General features: G+C 40.3%; 1 protein-coding gene across 5 annotated transcripts in view; it reads left to right on the top strand.

Moving 5' to 3' along the window:
* ctnnd2b (catenin (cadherin-associated protein), delta 2b) overlaps nt 1–24,077 on the top strand; it is a 182,138-nt gene that overhangs the window by 93,972 nt on the left and 64,089 nt on the right. For 3 of the 5 annotated variants that reach the window (XM_069164419.1, XM_069164418.1, XM_069164422.1), the window contains 8 exons: nt 831–947; nt 5,985–6,136; nt 6,905–7,078; nt 9,720–9,865; nt 11,406–11,656; nt 12,949–13,080; nt 15,895–16,138; nt 18,800–18,856. In XM_069164419.1, the coding sequence (XP_069020520.1) occupies nt 831–947; nt 5,985–6,136; nt 6,905–7,078; nt 9,720–9,865; nt 11,406–11,656; nt 12,949–13,080; nt 15,895–16,138; nt 18,800–18,856 (1,273 nt within the window). The remainder of the gene's footprint in view (nt 1–830; nt 948–5,984; nt 6,137–6,904; nt 7,079–9,719; nt 9,866–11,405; nt 11,657–12,948; nt 13,081–15,894; nt 16,139–18,799; nt 18,857–24,077) is intronic. The other 2 variants (XM_069164421.1, XM_069164420.1) reach the window with 1 other exon arrangement.

Here is a 24,077-nt window from a genome sequence, read left to right as displayed (position 1 = left end):
GGTCAAACACTTTGCAAGTAGTCACGACATACTCCATATTCTGAAACACTGTAACACAACAACAGCCTTGTTTGTCACAACTTGTACTGAAACTAGTCTCAGAAGGTTCTCTACGTCACCCAGATAACACAACAGGGACAAACTAAGACATCAGACCCATAGTTTCATCCTGCCAGCGCCCTTAACTGACGGTAGTAATTTTGCCGAGTGCTAAGGATTGAGTGAAGCAAATTTCACATAGTGAGGAGGACGGGGTGGATCATTGGTCAACAAAACATTGGAGCTTAACTTAGACAATCGCTGTTGGTTTTTACTGTTTAAAACCCATACTCCACATTACATGACCCTAAAAATGACTGTTCTATGACCTCATGCAGTTTATTACTGTAACCATGACAACACAGAACCTATGTTCATACTCCGTTTCCAAAAAAAACTCAACGTTTGTTTTAACCATGACCATTTCGTAACTTTATCAGCTAGTTTTTCTTAACTATGACCAAAAACCCAAACGCTAAACAAACCGAGGAAAAATATATCCATGCTATGTTTTAAGCTCCGACGGGTCATATTCAGAGGGCGGAGATAAACAGCTTATTGGGTTGTTCAGGTTGGACGACCTAAAAAATAATAAGAAGCTACCATGGAAATACAAAACAGGAAGAATAGAGGTTAATGTGGCTGCTTATTTTTGCCCCAGAGAGCCCTGATGATTTAATCCTGCCAGTACCACACTCCAGGGACACATGGAGGAAGTGTTTGAAGGTGGCAGAAGAAGCTGTGTCTTTCATTCCACTCATGTTTGTTTCCTATTTTCCGTGCACGTGTAGATGGACAGAAGGACATTGAGGAGGAGCTGACGACAGGCCTGGAGCTGGTGGACTCCTGCATCCGATCGCTCCAGGAGTCGGGCATCTTGGACTCACAGGACACTTCTACAGGAGACAGTGAGATCAATGCTATGATGAAGATTATCTTTTTAAAAACAAAAATGAGAAAACGGTTTCTCCCGGTAGTTTTCTTTGCTGAGACAGCTAAGAAGGATAGCTCGGAGAAGGATGGGTAAAATGCAATCTAAACCATCTTACAAAGCACAGTCTCCTGTTTTGGCTGATTAACCTGTTGAATGTGTGTGAATTCCCAAAGTAAATGCAGTTCACAGAACCAGACTTCACTTCTACTGAGCCACATGGCTTTGGAAGAAGAATGTTCCATCCTTGCTTGGATAAATAGTAAAAATGAGACAATTAAGTATTTTTTAATCAAGTATGTGAGGTCATATTCTTTTCTCAAGTACTTGGTCTGATTAGTATACCAGCACCTAAATACCAAACAAGATGTTGTCTTTCATCAGATCTCATTACTTACTATGAAAGGGCTTCTGGTCAAATTACACATAATAAGCACGAGTTGTAATCACAAAATCCAGATCACTTTAGTGTTTCAAGCATGATTGCAACTTCACTCTGTGGATTAAATGAACTGTAATTTATCATGGTCACCAATGGTCGCTGTTCCTGTTCATGCCAGGTACCACAGAAACATACCTGTCAGTCATTAAGGGTTGAGACGATACATGCAAAAGCTTTCAGAGGCTAAATATAGTTAATTAAATCAGTCCTGTCAGGTGAGATTCATAAATTGATATTAAATAGTGCAGCTTTAAAAAGCCTTGACAGAAATGGTAAGTAGAGGAAGAATTAGTGAAAAAAACATGTGTCACTGGTGTTGTATCGTTGTTTTAAACCCAGAGTGCAAAGTAGTTGTGAACAGGAGTGAAATCCTGAACTACTCCCTGTGCCTCTCTGCTCCACTCTCAGGGACGCGCCCGTGTCTCTTCTAGACTCGACCCCATGGGAGGGAGGTAGCTGTCAGGAGATATGCAGAGTTGTGCCAGCAGTTTGATATGCTAATCCATCCTCGCTGAGGTGTCAGCTGGCCTGCTGTTCACAGTGCAGAGGGGAGGCACACCCACGAACATGCGACTACTGCACACAGCTCAGGCACAGATTGAAATCGCTGTGTGCATATAGGCAAGAATACATAGAATCACTCAAAGGAGCTGGGGGAGAATTTTAAGTTTGAAACGATGCATGATGGGAAGTCTGCTGATGTGCTAGTTTTGTTTCTGATAATCTAACTTTTGACTGAATTCTGAGCAGTACGTGCTATCAGCTCAACTGACTTTGAGGTAAAATAACTTGTTTATGGATTCTAAAGTGGTCTGGAAAGATTAAACAAAGCCTATTAATTTACATTGAATTAACAAGTGAAGATTAGTTGATACATAGAACTAACTCCACTGCAGTGTGAGATGCTGTGCTTTTATATTCTCCTGCATTCAAACTGACCTTTGGCCTGGAATGTGCAGCTTTATCATGAGTATTTTAGCACCATATCATGTATTTAGTCATCGAGGCCAATATTATATGAATATTGGCCTCAATGACTACATACATGATATTGTAGGATATAGAGGATTTTGCATTAAAAAGAGACATCTGGAAACCAAGTCTGCCAGAGACAGCAACCAACTCATGGAAAAAATGTTAGCTTGCTACAGATGATAAAAACTGGCAGTGATTGGCAGATGCTGGCTAGACATTTTTGAAATTAATTACTTTTGTCTACCTCTATCTGAAACCATGTACACATTGTGTCATTAATTATTAGAGAATCTTGAGTTATTAATTCAACCAATTAATTGTTGTTTTGTTCTGGTTGAAAAAAAGAGAATAGAAGAAGGGAATAGCAGGTGAAAAATTTGGAACACAAACATAAGTACACGACAGTACTTAAAACACATCCAAATGCATGCCAGCATGACAAGAAGCATAATACACAATACAGAGTAAATGAAGAGATGCTTACACACACCTGCAACACACACGCGCAGCAGCATCAGAATTCATGCCTTTACTCAAGCTGCTGAGCAGATTAGTGTGACACAGCACCGAGTATCTGCATGCTTCATGCTGCTTCACGCTGCTGATGCTTGCCGGCGTGCCTGTTAATCTGTGTGTACGTGACTGTGCTGTGTATCTATTTGGGCCTGTGCATTCAGTTTCATGTGTTTGTGCTCCAGACTCAACAAGCCTTCAATGGGCGTCTAAAAATAGGCAGCTGATGAAAAATTTAAAACGTGTCAATCGAGAACGCTGGTCACGAAGAAAAAACACTCAACTTTTTGTCTCGGTGTGCGTGACAGATAAAGAGATGCAAGTTTATCCGGGTCACATACAGGTACATGCAGATGTGCTGTGTGTTCATGCATGAGATCACAGGTCAGGTGTGTGTGTGTGTGTGTGTGTGTGTGTGTGTGTGTGTGTGTGTGTGTGTGTGTGTGTGTGTGTGTGTGTGTGTGTGTGTGCGTGCGTGCGTGCGTGCGTGCGTGCGTGCGTGCGTGTTCACTCAACTCTGAGTAGATATTGAAATTCACAGGCAGGGACCTTCTTGTGGCACCCCATTAAATTCCTTCTAATACAGCCCATATCTCTACTTACAAACACACACATACTCCCTCACATCAGATGGATTCAGTGGAGCCTTCGGTGTTTGCCATCTGAGTGATAATGTATTTATGAGGCCCTTTGCTTCCCTAAAGGCTACACTACCCATATGAAACACACCTAAAGTGTCAAACAAAAACTGTGGAAAACATCCCCTGCCTTTGTACACACACATCAGGGTTCGTGTGCGAGAGTGTGTGTGAATCCATCTGAAAGAGGCCTGTAGCACACAGCCCTGCGTTGCATGATGTGTTTTTGTATGCCTTTTGTGTGTATGTACATGTGTATGTGCCCAAGATGAGCCTATACAGGACATGGAGGCCTTGACCTAGTAAACTCAGCAAGCACCCTTAGCTTAATATCACATTTTAAATAATGCAGAATCACCAGCTGCACCGCCTACAGAAGCCGTTCTCGGCACTTTTAAGGGACCTTTTACTTTGGTTGAGCTTTATTCTCCAACGCTCTTATCTGGAGTAACTCCATTTTGCCATCAGCTGCTGATTTTATCTGTCCTGTGCAGTGGATATTGACTGCTGGCACTGGGATTTGTCTCTTCTTTAATAATCACAAACAAACAAAGTGTTTTTGTCTCCAATGCTGATCTTTTTTTTATTTTGAGACTGCTAGGTCATCAGTAGAGATTAAAAGGGCAGCCGCTATTGATAGAAGACAGCTGGAGAACTCTTTCAATCCATAGTGCAATTTAGAATCTATATAATGCAGTAAAGTTATTTTCTAGTGCATTTCATTGCTTGCCAGAAAGACTGCAGCAGAAAAGCTGGCTGTGCTGTACTGTATATACACTGCAGCTGAATGCATGCATCACTGCAGCTCCTGTGGGGACATCACATTTTAAATCAGTTTGGGTACAAAAAAATGAGTTTTATTTCTGTAATTAAAGCCGTTTATTAGGCACATCATCGCTATCATCACCGAAAGCGAATTAATCAAGAGTGCATCAAAAATGAAACAGCACTTTAAGAAATGTGATGGGAGAGTTTTTGGCTCATGCACAAGCTTCCCGTCCTTCTGAAATATTCCATTAATTTCACTCCAGACTTTATAGACCATTCAGCCACGTTCACAATTTACAGAGTACAAAACATTGTGTGGTTTGCAGATGCTTTGTCATTATGTTTCATGCGTGTGTGCTATCATTTGCATGTGTCTTACTTACGGTATGTGTTTGATTTGAAGCATGTTTGCATGTGAACACAGGACATCAAATGACCCATTTAAAGATCATAATATAGCAAATGCTTTAGTAACACAAATGAGGCTGCGTGTCAACTTGGCAATGAAGCCTTTTACGTTGTTGTGCTTCGGCTGTTCAGTGTGTAAGTGTGAACCTGCTGTTAACCTTTTTAACTCTGCTCCAACGCCGTCATCAGCTAGTTTACCCTCCTCCCTTTCTCATCTCAATGAGCCACACCGACCAATCGCACTTTATTGTTTATGATCTGAGAAAATAGAGACTACCGACCAAATTGACGGCACCTCGATGTCCCTCAATGATAAGTATAGGGAGATGCAAGTGATGCTGACAGGATGTAAGTGAGTCATACAAAAATTGTAGGTGTGTTTGAAAAATTGCTTTAAAACACTTTTAAAAACTTTTTGTAAACTACATTTCATCATTTACGTTTTTATAAAGTTACAAGTTGCACTCTTTAACAGCAACATGAAATGGATTACATCAGTGCATCCTTGAGTGTGAAAGTTTCCTTGTTGGCGTCATTCATGGCAGCACATTTGTGTCGTTCTTTCTACTGAATAATAAAGAGAAGTCTGAAGAGGAGAAAGAGAGGCAGGTAGGAGAGAGCGACAGAGTGAGGAAGGAATTCAGGAATGGAGTGTAGTGATGGAGTGAGATTTAAGGGTCACAGAGCATGAGAGGAAGAGAGTGGAGAGAGTAACATAGTGAGTAAAAAGCAAATGGGTGTTTTAAAACGAGGACAAGGGATTCTGTTTAATTCTATTTCAGCTTTCCGTTTGACCTTTCTTACCTTGACTTTTCTTATTCTCATTTCAAGATCTGTTACACGCAGTTCTACTTGTTGTATTCACGTTCACTCTTTCTCCCCATAAAAAAATTAATACTTTGTATAACACGTGGGATGTAAACTGGGTTACAAAACACCTTCAAGGCCACGAACAGAATAAATCTTTACACAAAGACACTGTTACGAAAGTGCGAGTTGTGTGAAAATAGTTACATAAAAGCAACTTGACAGAAGTGAAATCGAGTTTTTTGACAGTATTTGAAAAGTTAGTTTGACGTTACCTCATTCAACTTCTCTCCTACTCCAAACCCCAAATCTTCTAGTCTCATCTTTTACAGGAAAACAGTTTTACATAGAAGAAACAAGGCTTGTGTCTCAGCATTGTGTTCCACAGACTGAATGATCGCATCCTGTTATGTTGCTCATCTTCCTTCTTTAATCCATCTCTTGGTTTTATTTTTCTCATCAGGGCAAGGACTCTTGTCCCAAAGCGCTTTGCAGCTCAACAACCAGGATGCCTATGCAGCAGCAGGTTACCATAGTAACCACGGGCTGGCACTTGGGGAATCAGTCACAGGCCGAAGCGGGCAGGTCGGAGGGGCAGTTCACAGCTACAACCAGGTGATTCTTTCTCTTTATCTCCATTTTATCATCTCCTACTTCTTCATCTCCTTCTTCCTCCTCTTCCACATGCCTGTTCTGTGGCTTTGTTCTGACTGCCAGTCCAAATCAAGTCATATCAAGATTGTGTCCGGATTGTTTTTTGGAAGCAAAAGAAATACGTTAAATGTGAGTTTTACAAATCGGATCCAAACCACATTTGGAGGTGATTTGAAAACCGATTCCCATCAGACTTCTACAGATGTGTCGGTCCGGACTATCTGGTGGCTCAGATTGGATTTATTGCATCACTGGCAACGTGACTCACAATGATGACATCATTTTCAGACTGATGGAGTGAGCAGAATCTATAAAACCACAAGCAGAGTGTAGATTTTGGTGCTATGGAGGGCAGACGTAGAAAAACATTGTTTGTTGGCATTTTGCTTCCATGTTAGAAAGCACATGTGGTTACATGTATGTCGTTACCACAGCAACCAATGCAGATAGGATGGGGATGTCTGAACACAGCAAATCTGATCCGCTCACTCACAAATAGCTGTGCTGACAGTTTGCCCCGAGGATTTGATTTCAGAAATAAATCCAATGTACCTGCAGTCTGATCGCAGCCTGTGTTCTAAGCCCCTCTCTCTTCTCCACCCCCGGTTCTATGTGCTATCGTGGTCCACTCTCCTCATGCATTTATTCACATCTATCTCCTCCCCTTCGCTCCCCCTCCGCCTGACCCTTCTTTTCATGTTTCTCTACACTCTGCTCCACCTCCTCTAGGTGACATCCAGTCGTGCAGCTGCCCAGTTAGTAGGCGCAGACTCTCCCTCGCAGTCCCAGAGAGACTCATTTGCCCAGCAGGCCCTTGGCAGCGCCTTCCACATGCCCACCGAGGGTGGATCTGCACCTGTTGGACCGTCCATGTATTACTCCTGTGCTACTTTGCCTGCACAGGTACAAATCCCTGAAGAGATAACGGTGATGCTTCAGCTGTTGTGTGATGGACACTCCCTCCACTCCTACCTTACAATGCTGTAACCTTGCTTTAAATCACTGCAGGCAGAGAATATTGAAGGGTTGTATGTATTGACGGGATCATTTCTGACACACTAAAGGAGGATTACTGAAACTATATCTCCGGAGTATCAAATATACATTCCTGTTGGCTTTAAATATGGCTCTGTACAGTTTGTTTCCTGCTTTGGAGAGGATGACAGCTATAAATCCACAACCCTGAGTCATTGAAAAAAAAATATCAAAATATCCTTAAATCCATAAAGTTCCAATCGGTTTGTCAATGACAGACTAAACACAGTTTCTTAGCTCCATGGATGCAGTGTGTTTAAATAGGAACATATTTTACATGTAGATCACTAGCAGAGAGGTGGGTAATACTGCAGAAGAGGATTGATATGTAGTGACAAAATTGAGTAATTTTGGGGCAAAATAAATCTGTGCAAATTTTTTAGACAGTTTTTAATGGTCTTGATATTACAAATAGATCTCTTTAACTAAATGTCCCCACTGTGGGATTAATACAGTCTTATCTTATCTTATCTTATCTGAACGATCTGTAAATTAATTTTTGAGATGGCTAACAAGCAAATAAGCTTGCTAACAGTCAGTTCAAAAGTTAGTTCACTTCAGTATCTTTATATAATGAATGAAATGAGAATGTGTTTGGTTTGCCAGTGTACTTATTGTTAGCTTTCGAGCTTTATTGGTTGATCAAATAGCCACGGCAGTAGTCTCTATTTCACCAAGCCTCTTGCATTACATATTTTACAAGAATGTAAGTATTAAATGTTCTGTTGCATTTATTTTGTGAGAAGCGTTTTAAGTATGCTGACTACAGATGCCTTTGTTTGCAAAAGCTACAAGCTACAGTATTTTTCAGAGCCATGTATTAAACCAAGCAGCAACATCCGGGGCTGGAAAATGAAGCTGACCTGGAAGTGCTAAAGACTGCAGTTCCTCAACTGGCCACCTGAGGCTGGCTTTAAGAGAGTCAATCCCCACAGACCGCCGTGTTAAAATGGCCGACTTTACAGCAGATAAAAACATGTTTACAACCTGGTACCAAAACATTTTTGGTCGTTATAAGCATGCCTTGCTCATGATAAGTGTGCGGTGAATGTTTATACTACTTATCCGTTTGTGTTGAATTAAAGCTAGAAGTTAAGCAATATCTGTCCACTTTGATGGAGTCACAGATGTCTCCAAGTGTTGACTGCCACTGACTGTCTCAACCACACAGGCAGGAACGCTCCTCATTGATGGTTTTAGAAATCGGGCTTCATTCAGACTGTCCCAGTTCCACCCAGGCACCACTTTTAACATTTTGGATTAGCCAAAAGTTAGGTGGAGTCAGACACTGCCAAGATGGCGGTCGGAGCCACCCATGTTGAGCTTTAAAACAGCTCATCAGAAAACCTACTGATGACGTCACGGAGGGTTAGTCTATTTGTTCATAGTCAGCAACTGTTTGGTGGAGTACTCCTCGAAGAAGAAAATGAGAAAACTCTTATGAAAGTTTCTGCAGCTTACAAAGGTACAACATTAGAAAATCCAAAACTCAGTGAATTTTTGATCAATCATTCATTATCAAAAGGCAAAGGCTTACAGTCCACCAAATCTCCGCCAACTTCCATGTGAGTTTTTGACCTGCTGCTAACAGACAAAGATACACATATCAAGCCTTTTGTGCACAAATGTAAAAATCAGGGAACCATGCAACATATCCTGCTGCTGACATTTGAGTCTTAAGTTGCAGAATATTAAACCACTCAGCTATTTTATGGTGAACTAATTCCCCAACAAACTATCAGTTAAAGTTTTGATGGATGTTGTCATTGTGTTCTACAACATGGGCCCACTTTTTAGGTTACTGAAATTACAGCTATTGTGGTCACAAATGAAGAAATGCTTATTCTGTGTTTTTACTCAGAGTCTATTAGAATTGCAAGCTGGACCAACAGTACAGACTCAGTGCAGCAAGCTTACATTAAATTCTGACCTTTTAGGATATGATTTACTCCGTTATTGCTTCTTTTGCTGCGCTGTGATTAATTCATTTTCTGGGCTCAGAGTTTAGCATTTCAAGAACACTGTGTTAATCATGGCTTTTTAATTTAAACAGATTTACCGTCACTGCTGGACTGTATCAGCAATTGGCAGCATCCTCACTTCTGCATGTCTTGACCACGCTCATCCCAAATTAACAGAGCATTTAAAATTGTACCTTTTCGCTCTGCAACTCCATGACCTTGCAGATATTTCTGCAACGTATTTCCACATTTGGCACAAAAAGAAAGAAGCATCTTCTGACTTTGGAGGGTTTTGGTGCCACATCGCTCGCAGTCACATTTCAAGTTCATTTGGTTGTATAACTTCCGAGTCATCGCTTCATGTTTGGTCTGATAACCCCAGCTCTTCATCAGGATGTTATCACAGATTAAAGTTTCTACTCTCTGGTTTTCCAGCTCTGGGGGGAGTTGTTCATCTCTCTGAAAATAATGATATGAATAAGGGGCGAAGATGAATATTTAAAGTGAGTGACATTCCCCTTTAATGAAGTACAAATCTTGTATTACAGCGTGTGAGCTCCCCTCTGCAGGCGGTGGGATCCCCTACCAAGCTGCAGCGCCTGGGTTCAGCCTCTGCTGACATGCCCAGCTACGCCACGCTACAGAGGGTGTCCTCGCCAAAACACTCACCCAGCCGACTCGCCAAGTCCTACAGGTTGGTTCAGTTTCAGTCTGAACAAACAAAGCCTCATTGTTCGCAGCACATTACGTGAGAATTTTACGATCCCCAAAGCTCAAAAGAATACATCTGCAGGAGGTCGATACGGTTGTTGATCAATACCAATGACTTCACAATTACTTCACGTCTGGCTTTAAAAAAACACATTGTGGCTATTACCTCAGCCTGCCTTAATTTGAATATAAACAGTCTCAAAGTAATGTGGGTATTACAACAGATGTACTGCGGATTCTATTGGCTCTCATAAAGTACTGAATCCATGGTTAAACTATTAAAAACACCCTGAACACGATGGTAAAGATTTCCGTTCCCTTGTTACATTCTGAATGACTTGAGCTTTGGTTGCGTTAGTTTCATTAATTATTGACTCGTAATTTAGAAAATGGTATTTTTTTGCACCAAAAGCTTTTCCCTCCTGCAGGCAATTAAGGTCACTACGAACTGTCTTCAAAGTTCGATGTATTGATTTGGATAGCTTAGTGCTCCACTCATGACCAATAAAATCTTTGCTGAAACTCCTGAGGCACCGCTTTTACACTGAATAAAGACAAACCCCGTGATGAAGTGGCAGATGTTGGTGGGACAGTCTTTACAAGCTCATGCTGTGTAACCAAATGACAGAATGGAAATTCCCAAAGTTTCCAAAGATACAAATTATGGCAGGCTGGATTTGTGGGTAATGCTTTTAAAAAGAGGGCATCTTGAATAGAGCTGTTTAATGGAATCATATATCATATTTGTTTTTACCTGTTTGCTTATGTAAAGACCAGCAATTAACAACCCTACATCTAATGTACATGGCCCGCCTAACTAATGCTAATTTGTTTAATGTAGGTTAAAATTTCTAAAACAATAAAAAACATTGTATAGTTTTATTAAAGAGTTGAAAAGTCTGATGCTCAATATACATAATACAGATGACTTTACCTCGAATGTATTAAAGTGTTCACTGACCATGTCCAGTATTTCATTGGTTTTCCAATATAATGTGTGCTTCTGCAATACAATACTGACTCACATCAACTAAGGCTAAATTCTGCTAGTTATGGTATCTACCTTGTGAATTTGATGTTTAGTCCCTCAGAGCACTTGGATAGGTTTCAGCAAAGATAATTATTTTGGTAAATATAGAAAAAGTAAACAGTGACTCAAAGCAAGAGACAGTGTTTACTTTATTAATGTTTAAGGTTCCTTGAACGTCCAACCTCAAGCAGCAGTCTCTTTCCCACAATGCACACCAACAACTCCCCTGTACCTTATGTAGTAACTAGCTGTCACATTTCCTTTCCTTTTACCTACATTTCCCATGAAGCAAATATTTTAAATCAGTTCCTTCTTGCCCAGTTTGAGCAAATTTCTTTCAAACTCCATGTCCCTTGTTGTAACACAGGCTTTTTGTAGTTGAAGTTCAAAGTCCAAACAGAGCCACTAGACTTTTGATCTGTACCATTGTTTTAATTTCCTTTAGAGTTTGTGGCTTTAGAGAATTCTTCAGTCTCTTTCCCTCCTCCTGCAGCACCTCATCGCCCATCAACATGGTAGCATCGGGCGCCGCCGGCTCCTCGTCCCCGCTCTCCATGGCAGCTTCCCCAGGGGGAAACCACACCTCGTCGCCCATCCACCAGCTCAGCTCCGTGGTGGGAAGCTACGCCACCCTGTCGCCCACCAAGCGCATGCTGCATCACATCGGAGCAGACAGCTACAAGATTTCCCACGAGCTGTACGCTAACGCAACCCTGCAAAGGCCCGGTAGCCTGGCAGGTCGAGGTAAAGACAATCCTTTTATTACTTTTTTATGTGTGGTTGTGTGAAATGCAATGTTGTCATATTGTCATTTTGTGGAATGATTTATTTTAGTTTAACATGTAGATAGGTAGTTCTCAGCTGGCCTGACCTCGTGACCTACATTTTTCCTTAACAATTAAGTCGCAACCTAAATTTCAGAAATCAGTAGCTCATATTTATTTCATAAAAAAAAACAGTTCAGTAATACACACTGATGTTATGCACTATTTAACATGAAACATACAATGGAGTGTAACAAAAGTGCAACTATAGATAAAAACCCAATGAAACAAAAAGACAGACTTACCTCATTATAAACTTATTTACAAATGCTCGAATGAGAGTTAACTACTGATGTGGCCACTGCATGCGCTCTGCATCATGGGAGATGTACGTCCTTCAAAGTGAAAGCGTAGCAGCAGAAGTTCTGTCGACTTCAAAATGAAAGTCTGACTTTTTCCCCTCAACTTTTTTTTTTCACACATACATCCATTCAAAATGGCCCCACTACCTGCTTTTAGGTCACAACCGACCACTTGAGAACCACTAAAGTAAACCACTGATATTTCAGTTTGTTTTATTTGTCTAAGATTGTTCTTTGACTGACACCTACCTGTTATTATTTTTGACATTTCAGGATTTATTTTTCCACAGCATTTTACTGTTCAAATTAAATTCTCCCTTTTTTTAAAAAAAATGTCATCTCTGGGTTTATTAATTAGAGGTTTCCTTAAGTATCCTTCACCTTGAGCACAAAGATGTGGAAGAAAACACGTGTTACCAAATATCTCATTAAAATGGCATGAGGTTTTATCTAAGATTTATTAGATTGTTAATGTTCTTATGAATTTCTGAACAATTTAAGAATGAGATCAATTGTTTCCACTTTGGACCTTTAAAAGAGAAAAAAAAGAAAAAAACTCAAATTAACGGCAGAGTCTGGCTTTGTTTTATTGGACTTTTTAAAACTAGAAGAAAATGTATCTCTTACATAGTCATGTATTAATTTGCTTATATGTTTTACTTCTGAGCCTGTGGTTAAATGGCTATTGTTTTTATTTATAGTGTGTAACAATCACAAAAAATAGTCCAATACACAAAAAAGCATTTATTTGTGTTTTACAAATTGCTTCAAAAGACTACACTGACTGAAGGACCCTACAATGTGTTGTCAAAGTTGTCGTTCAGTGACTGCCTTGATATCCCCAGAGAAAACTTCTAATCATTCGTCCACTCATCAGTATGTGTAACCTCAACTATCTTGTTTTCTCCAGGCTCCAGAGGGTCCTACAGCAGCCAGCACAGTCACCTGGGCTCTGAACTGCGACCCCTGCAGTCCCCTGAACACCACATCGACCCCATCTACGAAGACAGAGTCTACACCAAACCCAACCTCAGAGGACAAGGTGAGCAGTGATGGCAGGTGTGGTGGTGGAGGCTAAGTGTTTGGGGTGTCGAGGTGATGTCTACGAGTAGTGTGTTTATAAATACCAGAAGACAGGCGGGAGACAAGAGGTTTCACAGATGGACGAGCTGGAAGCAAAGAACGAATAGACAGTGACAGGCAACAGGTGAGCAGAGTTTTCATAAATAACGTTGGCATGGTAACAGCTTTGCATAATTTGTAGAACGTTAATAAACCACAAAAAATACTGGCAATCATCTGTCAGCTCTATAGTTTAATGTAGCATGTTAATAAAACCATTATGTCCCCATCATTCTAAAGGTTAAAGAGGCCCTTCACCCATTGTACACATCAGGTCTATTACAATTGTCATAGTGTGTACTACTCAACCAATGAAAACTGTTTTGTAATGTCTCCTGTTGCTCTGGTGGGAGCTGTCTAAAGTCTGAAAAAAAATAACCCTGAAGATGTCATCAGGCTTGTCTCAGCTTGGGCTTTGCAGCGAGACTGTTTTTAATAGAAAGCCTGTATTACAAACTGAGGCAAAGAGTTCAAAACATGGGCATGTGACGTTTAATGAAAGAGCTGCATCATGGGAAATGTTGTATTCAACAGTTTTTGCAAGCTTTGCCTAAAGAAGGGAACACAGGATATCTCTCCCTGTGCAGCTTCGATTTTGACTTATTCTTCTTTTAATGCATCTCTTGCAAGCATCCTACCTAAATCACTGCATACAAGCATTTTCACTTTGTCAATACATTTTTAACCATCAGCCTACTTTTATCGAATAAAACCTTTACAAACGTGTCTTATTAACGAGAATTAAAAAAAAAAAAATGTGGCAGAAACAAAAAATTTGATCTGTAGATTTCACTTAATGTGCAACACTTGGAGTAGATAATAGTGGGACTGAAGACAACAACAAAAATTCCTTAAATAGTCATAACTATAAATAGCTGCAGTGTGTTGTAAATCATGCACTCACTGAACCATTTCAAAATCAAGGAGTAAAAGAAAAACATCATGTGATACCTCGAATAAAGCGGTCTCAAACGGACACAGCATGGAGCAGTAAAAGGCTCAATCTGGTTCCACTCAGAAGATAGTTGCTTTTAATGGTGCGGTTTTATATTAAAGGCTGATGTACTTTAGAGATTTCCTCGTTCCATCTGATCATGTAGCACTATTTACCAGATCAGGTAGGCAAATCCAATTGAGGTCTCAATGGTAATTTGTCTCTCAGTCACAGTCTGTTAACTAATTAGTTTCAAGGCTGAAAATTAATCTCAATTAATCCCATGGGCGTTAGCTTGGGTGCTTTGAAATCAAAGCAAATCAACCGTGTCCTAAAATGTTGTTGACGCCGTGCCGCCGGTTTGGTCGGCTCAACGGTGAACGTTGCTGTGAAGAGAAAAACAGACAAAGCTTTTACTGTCATCCACAAAGTTTCATTCCAAAATATAGAGTTTCAAACTGATAATTGAAAGATTTGAGGTCATTTCTGTCATGTTGGCTCCCCGTACACACTGAGAGCCACTTTGATGCATCAAAGTAGCTCAATCACCATCCAGCTGTGCGCATGAGAATGTGAGTCACGACAATGCCACAATGCCACATTGTCTGTCAAATGCATTTTTTTCTATTGAAGCCTGGCTAACTTTCAAGGTCAATTCAAATAGTTTGAAAATGATGAAGAGAATTGGAAACAAGCTGCTGACGTTTTACACCCGACTTCACATCACAGGTGAATTTCCTCAGGCCTTGTCGTGGTCTCTGTTGTGATCTAGTTACACACACACAGAGATGTACCACGCACACACATAGAAATGACCTCCCTCAGAGCTCGCCAGTATACCCTTGACTGTCGCACTCAAATGGTTCCTGAACTTCTGTTTAACAAGGGAACAGTTCCTGTGTTGTCTGGTGTTGTCATATCTTTACAAGGTTTGAACTACCAAACAACAGCCCTGAGGTCCCTCACCGTCTCTCTGAGGGGGTTCGGTATCATTCATTTGATGGTGTGTTTAGTAGTATGCACCACATGTCAAAGTATTAAACTGATAGCACCCTCACATACACTAAAGATGGATCTACCGCTAGCACCAAATTAGCTTAGCACAATAGGCTACGGGCAACAGGGGGCAAACAGCTGGCCTGCATGGCTCCGTTCAAAGGTCGGCCGAACAAGTTCCACAGCTATCTTCTCGTCTTTCCCAAGTCTACTTGTAGGGCAGATATTTGTGCTTTGACTTGATTTCACATGGAAACAAGAGTGTATTAAAGAATCAGACCAATATGGGCAAAACATTTGGAAAATCCATGTTTTTGAGTTTTAAAGTTTTACAAGCTTTTACATGTGACCGTATTTCTATTTTGTTTGTCTGTTTGAATTTGCTGCTCCAGTCTTTATGTAAAGTTTTTGTTGTTATATTTTTCAAATGAAAAATAAGATTATTTGGTGAGTTCACCTTTTCACCTGATATTATCCCATCTGTTTAAGTAGTCACTGCATTTTGCTTTATTTGTTTCATGACTTTTGCTTTATATATTCTTCTCCTTCCTCTTATTTGTTTTTCTCCTTCCACTTCTTTTCTTCTGTGCCATCTTGTTCCATTGGTGCTGGTGTTGCTGCTCTGTACACTTGTGTGTGTATGTGTACGTATCCCTGTGTTTGGGCTCGTGTTTGGTTGTGATTTCTTAATCCTCCACTCCCGCTGCGCTCTCCTCGGCTATATCGAACCCTTAGTGGTGAACCAGTTGTACCAAGAGGTCCTCAACTATCTGCTCTTTCCCTACGCTCCTCTTCCCGCTTTAGCCCCGCCTTCCCCCGGTGTCGACCCAATCCCCTTGCAGCGAACGGGAAGCCAGAGCGCCGCCGGCACCTTTCAGAGAGGCAGCTTCGCCACAGGAGGTGGGGCTGCTGACTATGCCAACCCTTACCGCACTCTGCAGTTTTGCCCGTCCACCGAGTCGCCTTACAGCAAGTCGGGCCCCGCCCTCCCTCCTGAGGCCGCCTTGGGCCGCTCTCCATCAGTGGACAGTATCCAGAAGGACCCAAGGTGAGAAAAAAAAAAGCAAGCTAATCTTACTTAAAATCAGCTCTGGCTTGTTGATGAAGACCTTTGTTCTGCTCCCTTTCCACTTTCACTGAACTTACTGAGGGCCAGATTCACCAAATTCAACCTGATTTTTTTTAAAATAAAAAAATACCATAAACCTGGAAAATGTTTGACTTTCATAATGAATGTGTTCAACTGAAAGCCACGAGAGTGTCAAAGTTGGACACTGTGACACCAACAAGTTTATTGCACCTGAGCAGATAATTGACTGTCAGGCTTTGACAGTCGAGTGCAGTAAATACTGGCTGAATCTGGGCTTGAGTATGAGGCACACATCATGCCACATCTTCCACTGTCCTCTCTAGTTTGCCTGGTGTTGGAGCTTGTTCACGCTGCTGTATGAATGCCAGCACACACCTCTGGGTCTAATTTAAAAGTTTGCTATCGGTGTGAGGAGCGGAGGACTTCTCTGTCAGTGGCAATCAGTCACATTCTGTGCAGTATGTAGACACAGTTAATGCGGAAAGTGTGCAAGAAGTCTGCTTTTGGAAAAGGATATCTTTGTGTACGAGTGTGGGTGTGTGAGAGACACAGTGACAGACTGATTTAAAAAAAAAAAAAAAAAAAAAAATAAAAAACAGTAAGAGGGACACACAGACAGCGTAATAGCTGTTTGTTTTTTTTTTATCACTTTTGTCCTAGTTAAAATCAGGTTTGAAATACTATTCCAATTGTGTCTCGGATTTGTTTTTCTTTTTTAGCCTCCTTCTGACTAATGACTGCACAGACTAGCTGTCAACGATAGAAGAAGCCTAATTAAAGTGTCTCTGTGACATTTCAGCTCAGGTGTAAGCAGCAGATAGGTTTTTTTTTTTTAATATATATATATAATGAGGAAGTCACTTTGTGTTGAATTGCTTATTACTTTGTAACATTTGGAAAGTTGAGGTATCTTACCGTGTCATTAGAACAGGTGACTTCTGTTGTTGTTGTTATTGTTGTTGTTGTTGTCGTCATTGCTCTTTCCTTCACCCATTGTCCAAGTGTTTATTCCTCTGTGCACATTGCACTCACATTGTCTGTCTGGTCACTCTTTTGCTCCGGCATCATTGTTGTGTAGCTTCCACACATCTGCACCGCTACATTTAAAGGACTGACTCGCAATGCATGGCATTTTGCTTTACACAACATGTTGCTCACAACATGCACACTCACCCTCTGCACCATCTGGAGCTATTCAAATAGCTTATCGTCCTCGCTGCATTAAAGGGAGGGTCCCCCAAAATGTCTAATTACAGTCTGATCCTGCAGTTCATCAGCTCACAGAGGAAACAGCTGTGAAAGTATGTTAAAGGATAAAACTGATCTTATACTACATCTTTCTTACTGTTAACAAATCCCGTTCAGAAAGTCCAACTGTTCCTTCCTTTTCTGTGACCACCCAGGCTGCTGAACACATTAACCCTAAAAACAAAACACTGAAAGGCTCATTGTTTTTTTTAAAACAGCTGCTCACTGTAGCTTTTCGTAAATATTTCTGACTCAAAGGCAAATAATGCTGCAGAGGTAAATATTTACAAAAGTAGAACAGTTTGTATGGGAGTGAGACAAAGCTCAATACTCAAGTTCATTGTAATGAAGGTTGTGCAATGCTGTGGCTCACTGACGGGTTTGTATAGTTTTTATGGCACAAAGGAATCAGATTGTGTCTACAAAGGACATAAACTATGTAGGAGAACAAATATATTATTGTTTTAGTTTTTTTTATCTTATTGTGGGATTTATTGACAATAAGAAAAATATAGAATATCACAAGCGTTATTCAATAACATATTACGTTTTTGGGAGATTGGCCTATTAGTCAACATAGCTTTTGAATAAGTGAACACCACAATCATCCTCATTAGATTATTCCTACATTCTATATTATGACACAATGTATGCATCATCTATGTCTGTATTTTTAGCATACATTCAAAAACTACCAACAGAATAAATGACTGAAAATAAAATATGTATGGTACTTTTTTTTTTATTATTTTGTTTTTTGTTTTTTTCCTTTAAAATTGTTGCAGGTGAGAAACTGAACTCAGCACCTGCCACCAGCTCAGGGAAGGAAAGTAGACAACAAAATGCATTAAGCCTGTAAAGTAATATCTAAATTTAAATATAACCTAATATAACCAATCTACACATAACAGGCTTAGCAGGCTTAGCTTCTCTGCTAAAAGTCCTGCTTCTCTGAGATAAAGCCAGTCACTTCCAACCATACAAGAGAATTAAAATAGATGACAAAATCACCATGTATTATGTATGATATTGTCACTGACGTCATCATTCACCAGCTACGTTGACTAAAAGGCAACTGAAGACCTTGTTCCACTCTGTTTAACATCCAGTTTAGTTTAGGAAAAGAACAAGGAGTCGAGACCCTCTCTTTACCTGACATACCCGCCATCTCTCCACCACTCGCCCTCAGTGCATGTCCTCCACCCTGCCCACCTCCTTCACCATTTGGTTAAATGTTGAGAGAGAAAGACAAGTCTAGTGGCTACATATTGATTTCTATTTACACTATCATGACAGTTATTGAATAATTTGTTGCCAGACAGCCAACATATACCTCTCTCTTGTTTCTCTCTGCCTGTCCCCCCTCGATAGGTACGACCCCGAATTCCTTGTGTGGAATCAAAATCAAGCCGAGCAAAGAATGACAAAGTAATCCAACTATTTATTTATACATTATGTACATTCTGTCTATCTATCTTACCTTTGTCTCATTCACTGAATCTTTCCATCTTCTCTATATGGCACCAATATCAGACACAGATGTTAATGTCATTGGCGGCATGACAACATTTCACATTTGTATTGTCACCCATTTATTAAACAGGGATCCCTTTTTTTAGTGTTACGTGGATTCTAAATTGGAGACTAGATCAGGGTTTGACTACGTCATTGGATAACATGAGAAGGACGTCCTCTTTGACTTAAAAACACGATGAAATACGCTGTAATCTATCAACTAATCCTAGCCAATCCAATTATTCATTGCCTCTTTGAAACTGATAAAAAAATATAGCTACCTTTTCTTACTGTGTCAGTATTCCTCATTCTCTCCTTTGGCTTTTCATCTTTCCATCCATACCTCCATCCATTCATCTACGTGTTGGTTTATTCGGTTATTCATTTGTCTCCATTGTCTGTCTGTCCAGGTGATTTCTGAACATGCTCTGTGACAGCTGTATGCATACAGTGTCATACAGTATTTGTTCAAACACTTGCTTCTGATTTTTGAGTTGGTGGTGCGGTTCCTGTCATCTCCAACAGAACGCCGATTTGCCAGAATATAGAACTTTTGCTTCAAGTGAACATCTGGAGGAGCATGATGTAGACAGTTGACACTAATCAAGCACGCAGTCCAACACGAACAACCACCCAGTGAAAGCAACTTAAGTATAATGCCAGCAGTTTACCTTTTTATGGATGTGGGTGTTAAAATGTGTGGTTCTGTGATTTGTTCAGGCTCTTTTTTCCTCATTTGTCTTCTCATAGGGGTTTTGGATGCCTTTGATAAATTGCCTCTGGTTTTCACCCACAAAGCCATTACACGAACTGACAGTTCAATAGACATAAACATTGCTACTAGGACATAAACTTAGCAAACAGTAGAGGCAGAAGCACGTCAGCCACCAATACTGGCTGTATTATATGTAAAAGTCCCTCACTGTAGCTTTAACAGTACTAGCAGGGAAACAACATTAGCTGATAATGCTGGCAGAAACAGATTAGCTGTTTTTGTCTTGGAAATAAGGTCATCAGTTATAAAGATTTGGTTGTCATGGTTTCATAATCAACACAAAGCTTGTCTCATCCACTACAAAGTAAAGCAATCTGACGATGCGCCTGTTTAAATGGAGGCCTGGAAATAGAGTCTGCATGGAAATAGAAAGTAAGTAAATAGCATCAGTTATTGCGCTGATGCTGTCTGCATCGGCAGCGCAAATAGATGAGGAGATATGAGGTCATTGTCACCATTTGCAGCTGGCTCACTAATGATACCTTCATTCTGTAAAAGCCTCAAACAAATAGCATTTATCTGATTTGTCAAACCAGACAATGGCACAATCTGGCAAATCAAGACATGTTACTGTAGACACAGCCTCTTATGTACTCCAACGCATTTCCTCCAGACTGCCAGTAATTTATGGAAACATTCCGCTAACGCTGAGAAAGATTTGTGCCAGACAGGATCTGACCTGATCATAAAAGTGCCTCGTTTTATTTCACGCTCTTAAGCACACTGAAAATCTCTGATTCATTTTCTGTCATAGGGTTAAGAATGGACTGTGTTGTGTGTGTGTGTGTGTGTGTGTGTGTGTGTGTGTGTGTGTGTGTGTGTGTGTGTGTGTGTGTGTGTGTGTGTGTGTGTGTGTGTGTGTGTGATGGGATGGCTGACTGACTACCCTACTCAGGCTGGAAGAAATGAACGAAAGGTCAGGAGATGTCAGGCAAAGCTTAGAAACAAATAAACAAACAAACAAACACACATACACACACACACACACACACACACACACACACACACACACACACACACACACACACACACACACACACACACACGCCCGCACCCGCGCACATACACAGCTCAGGAGCTTTTCACACTTTTCGTTTTCTTTTTCTTTCTCTAATTTCCAATCTGTCTCAATCTTGGTTTTATCCTCTTTCCCCTCCTTTCAAATCTACTTTTTCCTTTTCTTGTTCACACTTCTTTCCCACAATGAGGTCAAGGTGGGGTCACCACCAAACAAATGCACAATCCCACACACATACAGTTACTTCCAGTGTTATATTTGTGTGAATGAAATTGTGACACTGAAAACTTGTTAATACAGTAATACACATGCTGACCTGTGTAACCCTCACTGCCAGTATGAATGCAAAACAGTATTACACTGGACTTCATCCAATGCCATCAAATTTCCTGTGAAAAAGAAAGTATAAACCTTTTGCATGCAAGAACTTGCAAATGAAGACCAAACTGGGGTTGAAAGTGCCGAGCCTTGATTTAGAAGTTCAGGCCTTTTATAAAGAAGAATATTCATAAGAAATCAAAAAGAAATTAAACAAAGATTGTTCTTTGAACACAATGTTTGTTTTTTACCCTGCATAACCCCAGCTAGCTTCTGTTACTAAACAGAAGCTCAACAATGCCTAGCAGCTCTAAAAACCGCTTTGATTTTCACTCAGGACTTGATACAGGATTAAATAATGTTGCATGTTTACATTTCTGGAAAAAAATATATATATATTTTTAAATCAATCCACTCTCTGTCTTCTTTGATTGACCGTTACACTACAGGAAACAGTCATGCCACTTTGGACGACAAAATAAAACAGTGAATTGCACATTTCTGTGGAAGATGTTTTCAGGTGAACGTGATCTGTGTTATATTTCCTTCCAAGGACGGACTCAGAAAACAATCCTATATTTTGTATTCAGAGGGTTTAGGACAACCAGCTTATATTGTCAGGAGTTGGAGGCAGAACTATTGTGAATTACCCATCTCTGGCTAAAACATGTTAAATTTAAGAACTGATCAGGCATTGGCATTTTCTTATAACTGTTTAATATTGCTTCAGTGTCTCCTTCAGTCAGACAATTAACAATTACAGGCTTTTCAAAATATAGTATATATTTATACTTATAATATTATTTTAATCAGCTAAATTATTTTCTGTTTTTTACAGCTTTTTTTTTTACTAATGCTCTATTGTAGATTGAGGCCCTGACATTTTTTTTTTGTGTTTACTCCAGCCTCATTACATGAGATGGACAAAATAAAGAACCACCGCTCATGTTATCCAGTATAGTTGACAGCACCACAGACTACAAATCTACAAAACAAAGACTACAAGTTACACCAAAAAGTTGCGAGTTGGATCAGCAATTTCTCTCCACGAGTTGGAAATATCTGCACCAGGGGAGATAATTAAACTTGCTGTAAAAAAAAACATGACTCAGTAAGTAATGTGTGCTGCACTCTTATGCTTCTGCTAAGTATTAAAAAATTAAATTGTAGACACATTTTTGTTTAGGTTTTCCAAGTTTTTAGCAGATCTGGTCTTGTGATTATCATTTTTTGCAATCTATTTTCATATTTTAAGACTAACAGTTTCAAATTCAGATCCGATGCACAACAAAACAAACAAAATTGCTAATTCTGGAAAAGAAAAAAATAGCTGGAGCTACAAGGTGAACTTCAGATCCAAACTAGACCCGTAAGCTGGTATACAAAGGTGAAGGCTCACAATATCACTTCAGAGAATTTCCCATTCCATGAAATTGGTTATTGCAGGATGCTTTTAATTATTACTGTGTGCTATGTGAGGAGCAGACAACTTTATGTTTCCCCAGAGTTTTGCCTTTTAGGCAGTGATCATACAGTTGAACCAACACCTCGACAACAGTTTGCAAACAGCAACATTCTAACCTTCATGACGGTCGGATTTATTGTACAACTCTTAGACTGGATTAGACTGAGCACATGTATATCGCTGTCAGAGAAGTTTATACACAACTGATACAGTAAAAACATGTGAAGTGAGTGATCTCATCTTAACTGCAGGCTGTTCAGTAATGAGCGGAGGACATTTGACAGAAGGAGAGAGACAGACTAACGAGAGCTGACAAAGAAAACACAATTAGCACATGCTATGGCATCACCGCAAGGACAATTACATGGACTGTTGCATTTAAGCAGTGGTGTCCATCATTAATGACTTACTGTGCTAACTGCTGTACCCATCAGCTAAACATGTTGTGGAAAGATCCTCGTGTTTTACTGGGCTGAGATAAGTTCGTTCTTTGATGCTAAGGAACACAACAGTGAGGTTTGATCTGTTCCATTCTAGTTTTCTATAAATACACTGTAATGTTTTGCTGTTAATCAGCCACCTGAAGTTGATTGATGCCCTGCTGGAAAGTGAACGCAGTGAATCAGCACCTTTGTCAGTTTGTTTCAGATTCTCCTTTCTTCTTCTATCAGTTTAATCCGCAGGTTCATTCCACCTGTCGGTCTCTGTGTCTGTCTGTGCTTCTGTCTGTCTGTTGGGGTTGTCAGGCGCGTCTCTATTTCACCTCGCCGACAGTCCTCAGTAGGAACACACACACACACACACACACACACACACACACACACACACACACACACACACACACACACACACACACACACACACACACACACACACACACCAATACACCTGACACAAATCGCATAGTTCGTTCTCTGGTTTCAAATCGCTCCGTTCCTCAAAAAGCCCTGACTCCCAGGAAATCCTTTCAGCCCGATATAGCAGCGAGCATCATGTGCCTGCAGCCCCTCACATCACAGCGCCTCACTCGCTTATGGAATACATAATTCAGAGATAGTTTATTTATGTAGCAGGTTTAATTGTTGGTTTGGTTGGCTGGCATCTCACATTGTGGTGTAAATGTTTTGGCTGTGGGTGACACAATCGGACACACACACACACTCGCACACACACCTGGACACGTGGTGATGCAAGATAGCCCACCTGGTTGGTAAGGAACAAAGAGAAGATTGACAGTTTGTTGGTACTTTGTCTCAGTCCACCGAGTCGCCAAATGAAACGTTACACTCTCTTGAGGGCGCTCAGTCAGACTTACACAGGTGCAGACACACATCCATATACACACATACATGCATATGCATGTGCACATGTTGTGAGAAGAAAATATATCAGTAAATACCACATTTTTCATGAAATTATGCAGGTCTTTTCTCTCTTTTTATCCTTGACTGGATTTTTCCTCTTAATTCCGACTTGTTAAAATTGCACCTATCTTCAGGATAAAAGGGTAAAGGGTTGCAGTTAAACAAACAAAACGGCTTAAGAAGCACTGAAATAA

Source organism: Embiotoca jacksoni, unplaced genomic scaffold (assembly GCF_022577435.1).
Source record: "Embiotoca jacksoni isolate LCO1_2020_lvr unplaced genomic scaffold, fEmbJac1.0.p SCAF_31, whole genome shotgun sequence".
Taxonomy (NCBI): Eukaryota; Metazoa; Chordata; class Actinopteri; family Embiotocidae; genus Embiotoca; species Embiotoca jacksoni.
The sequence above is the reverse complement of the archived record's forward strand: the minus strand, read 5'-3'. Positions and strand labels throughout refer to the sequence as shown.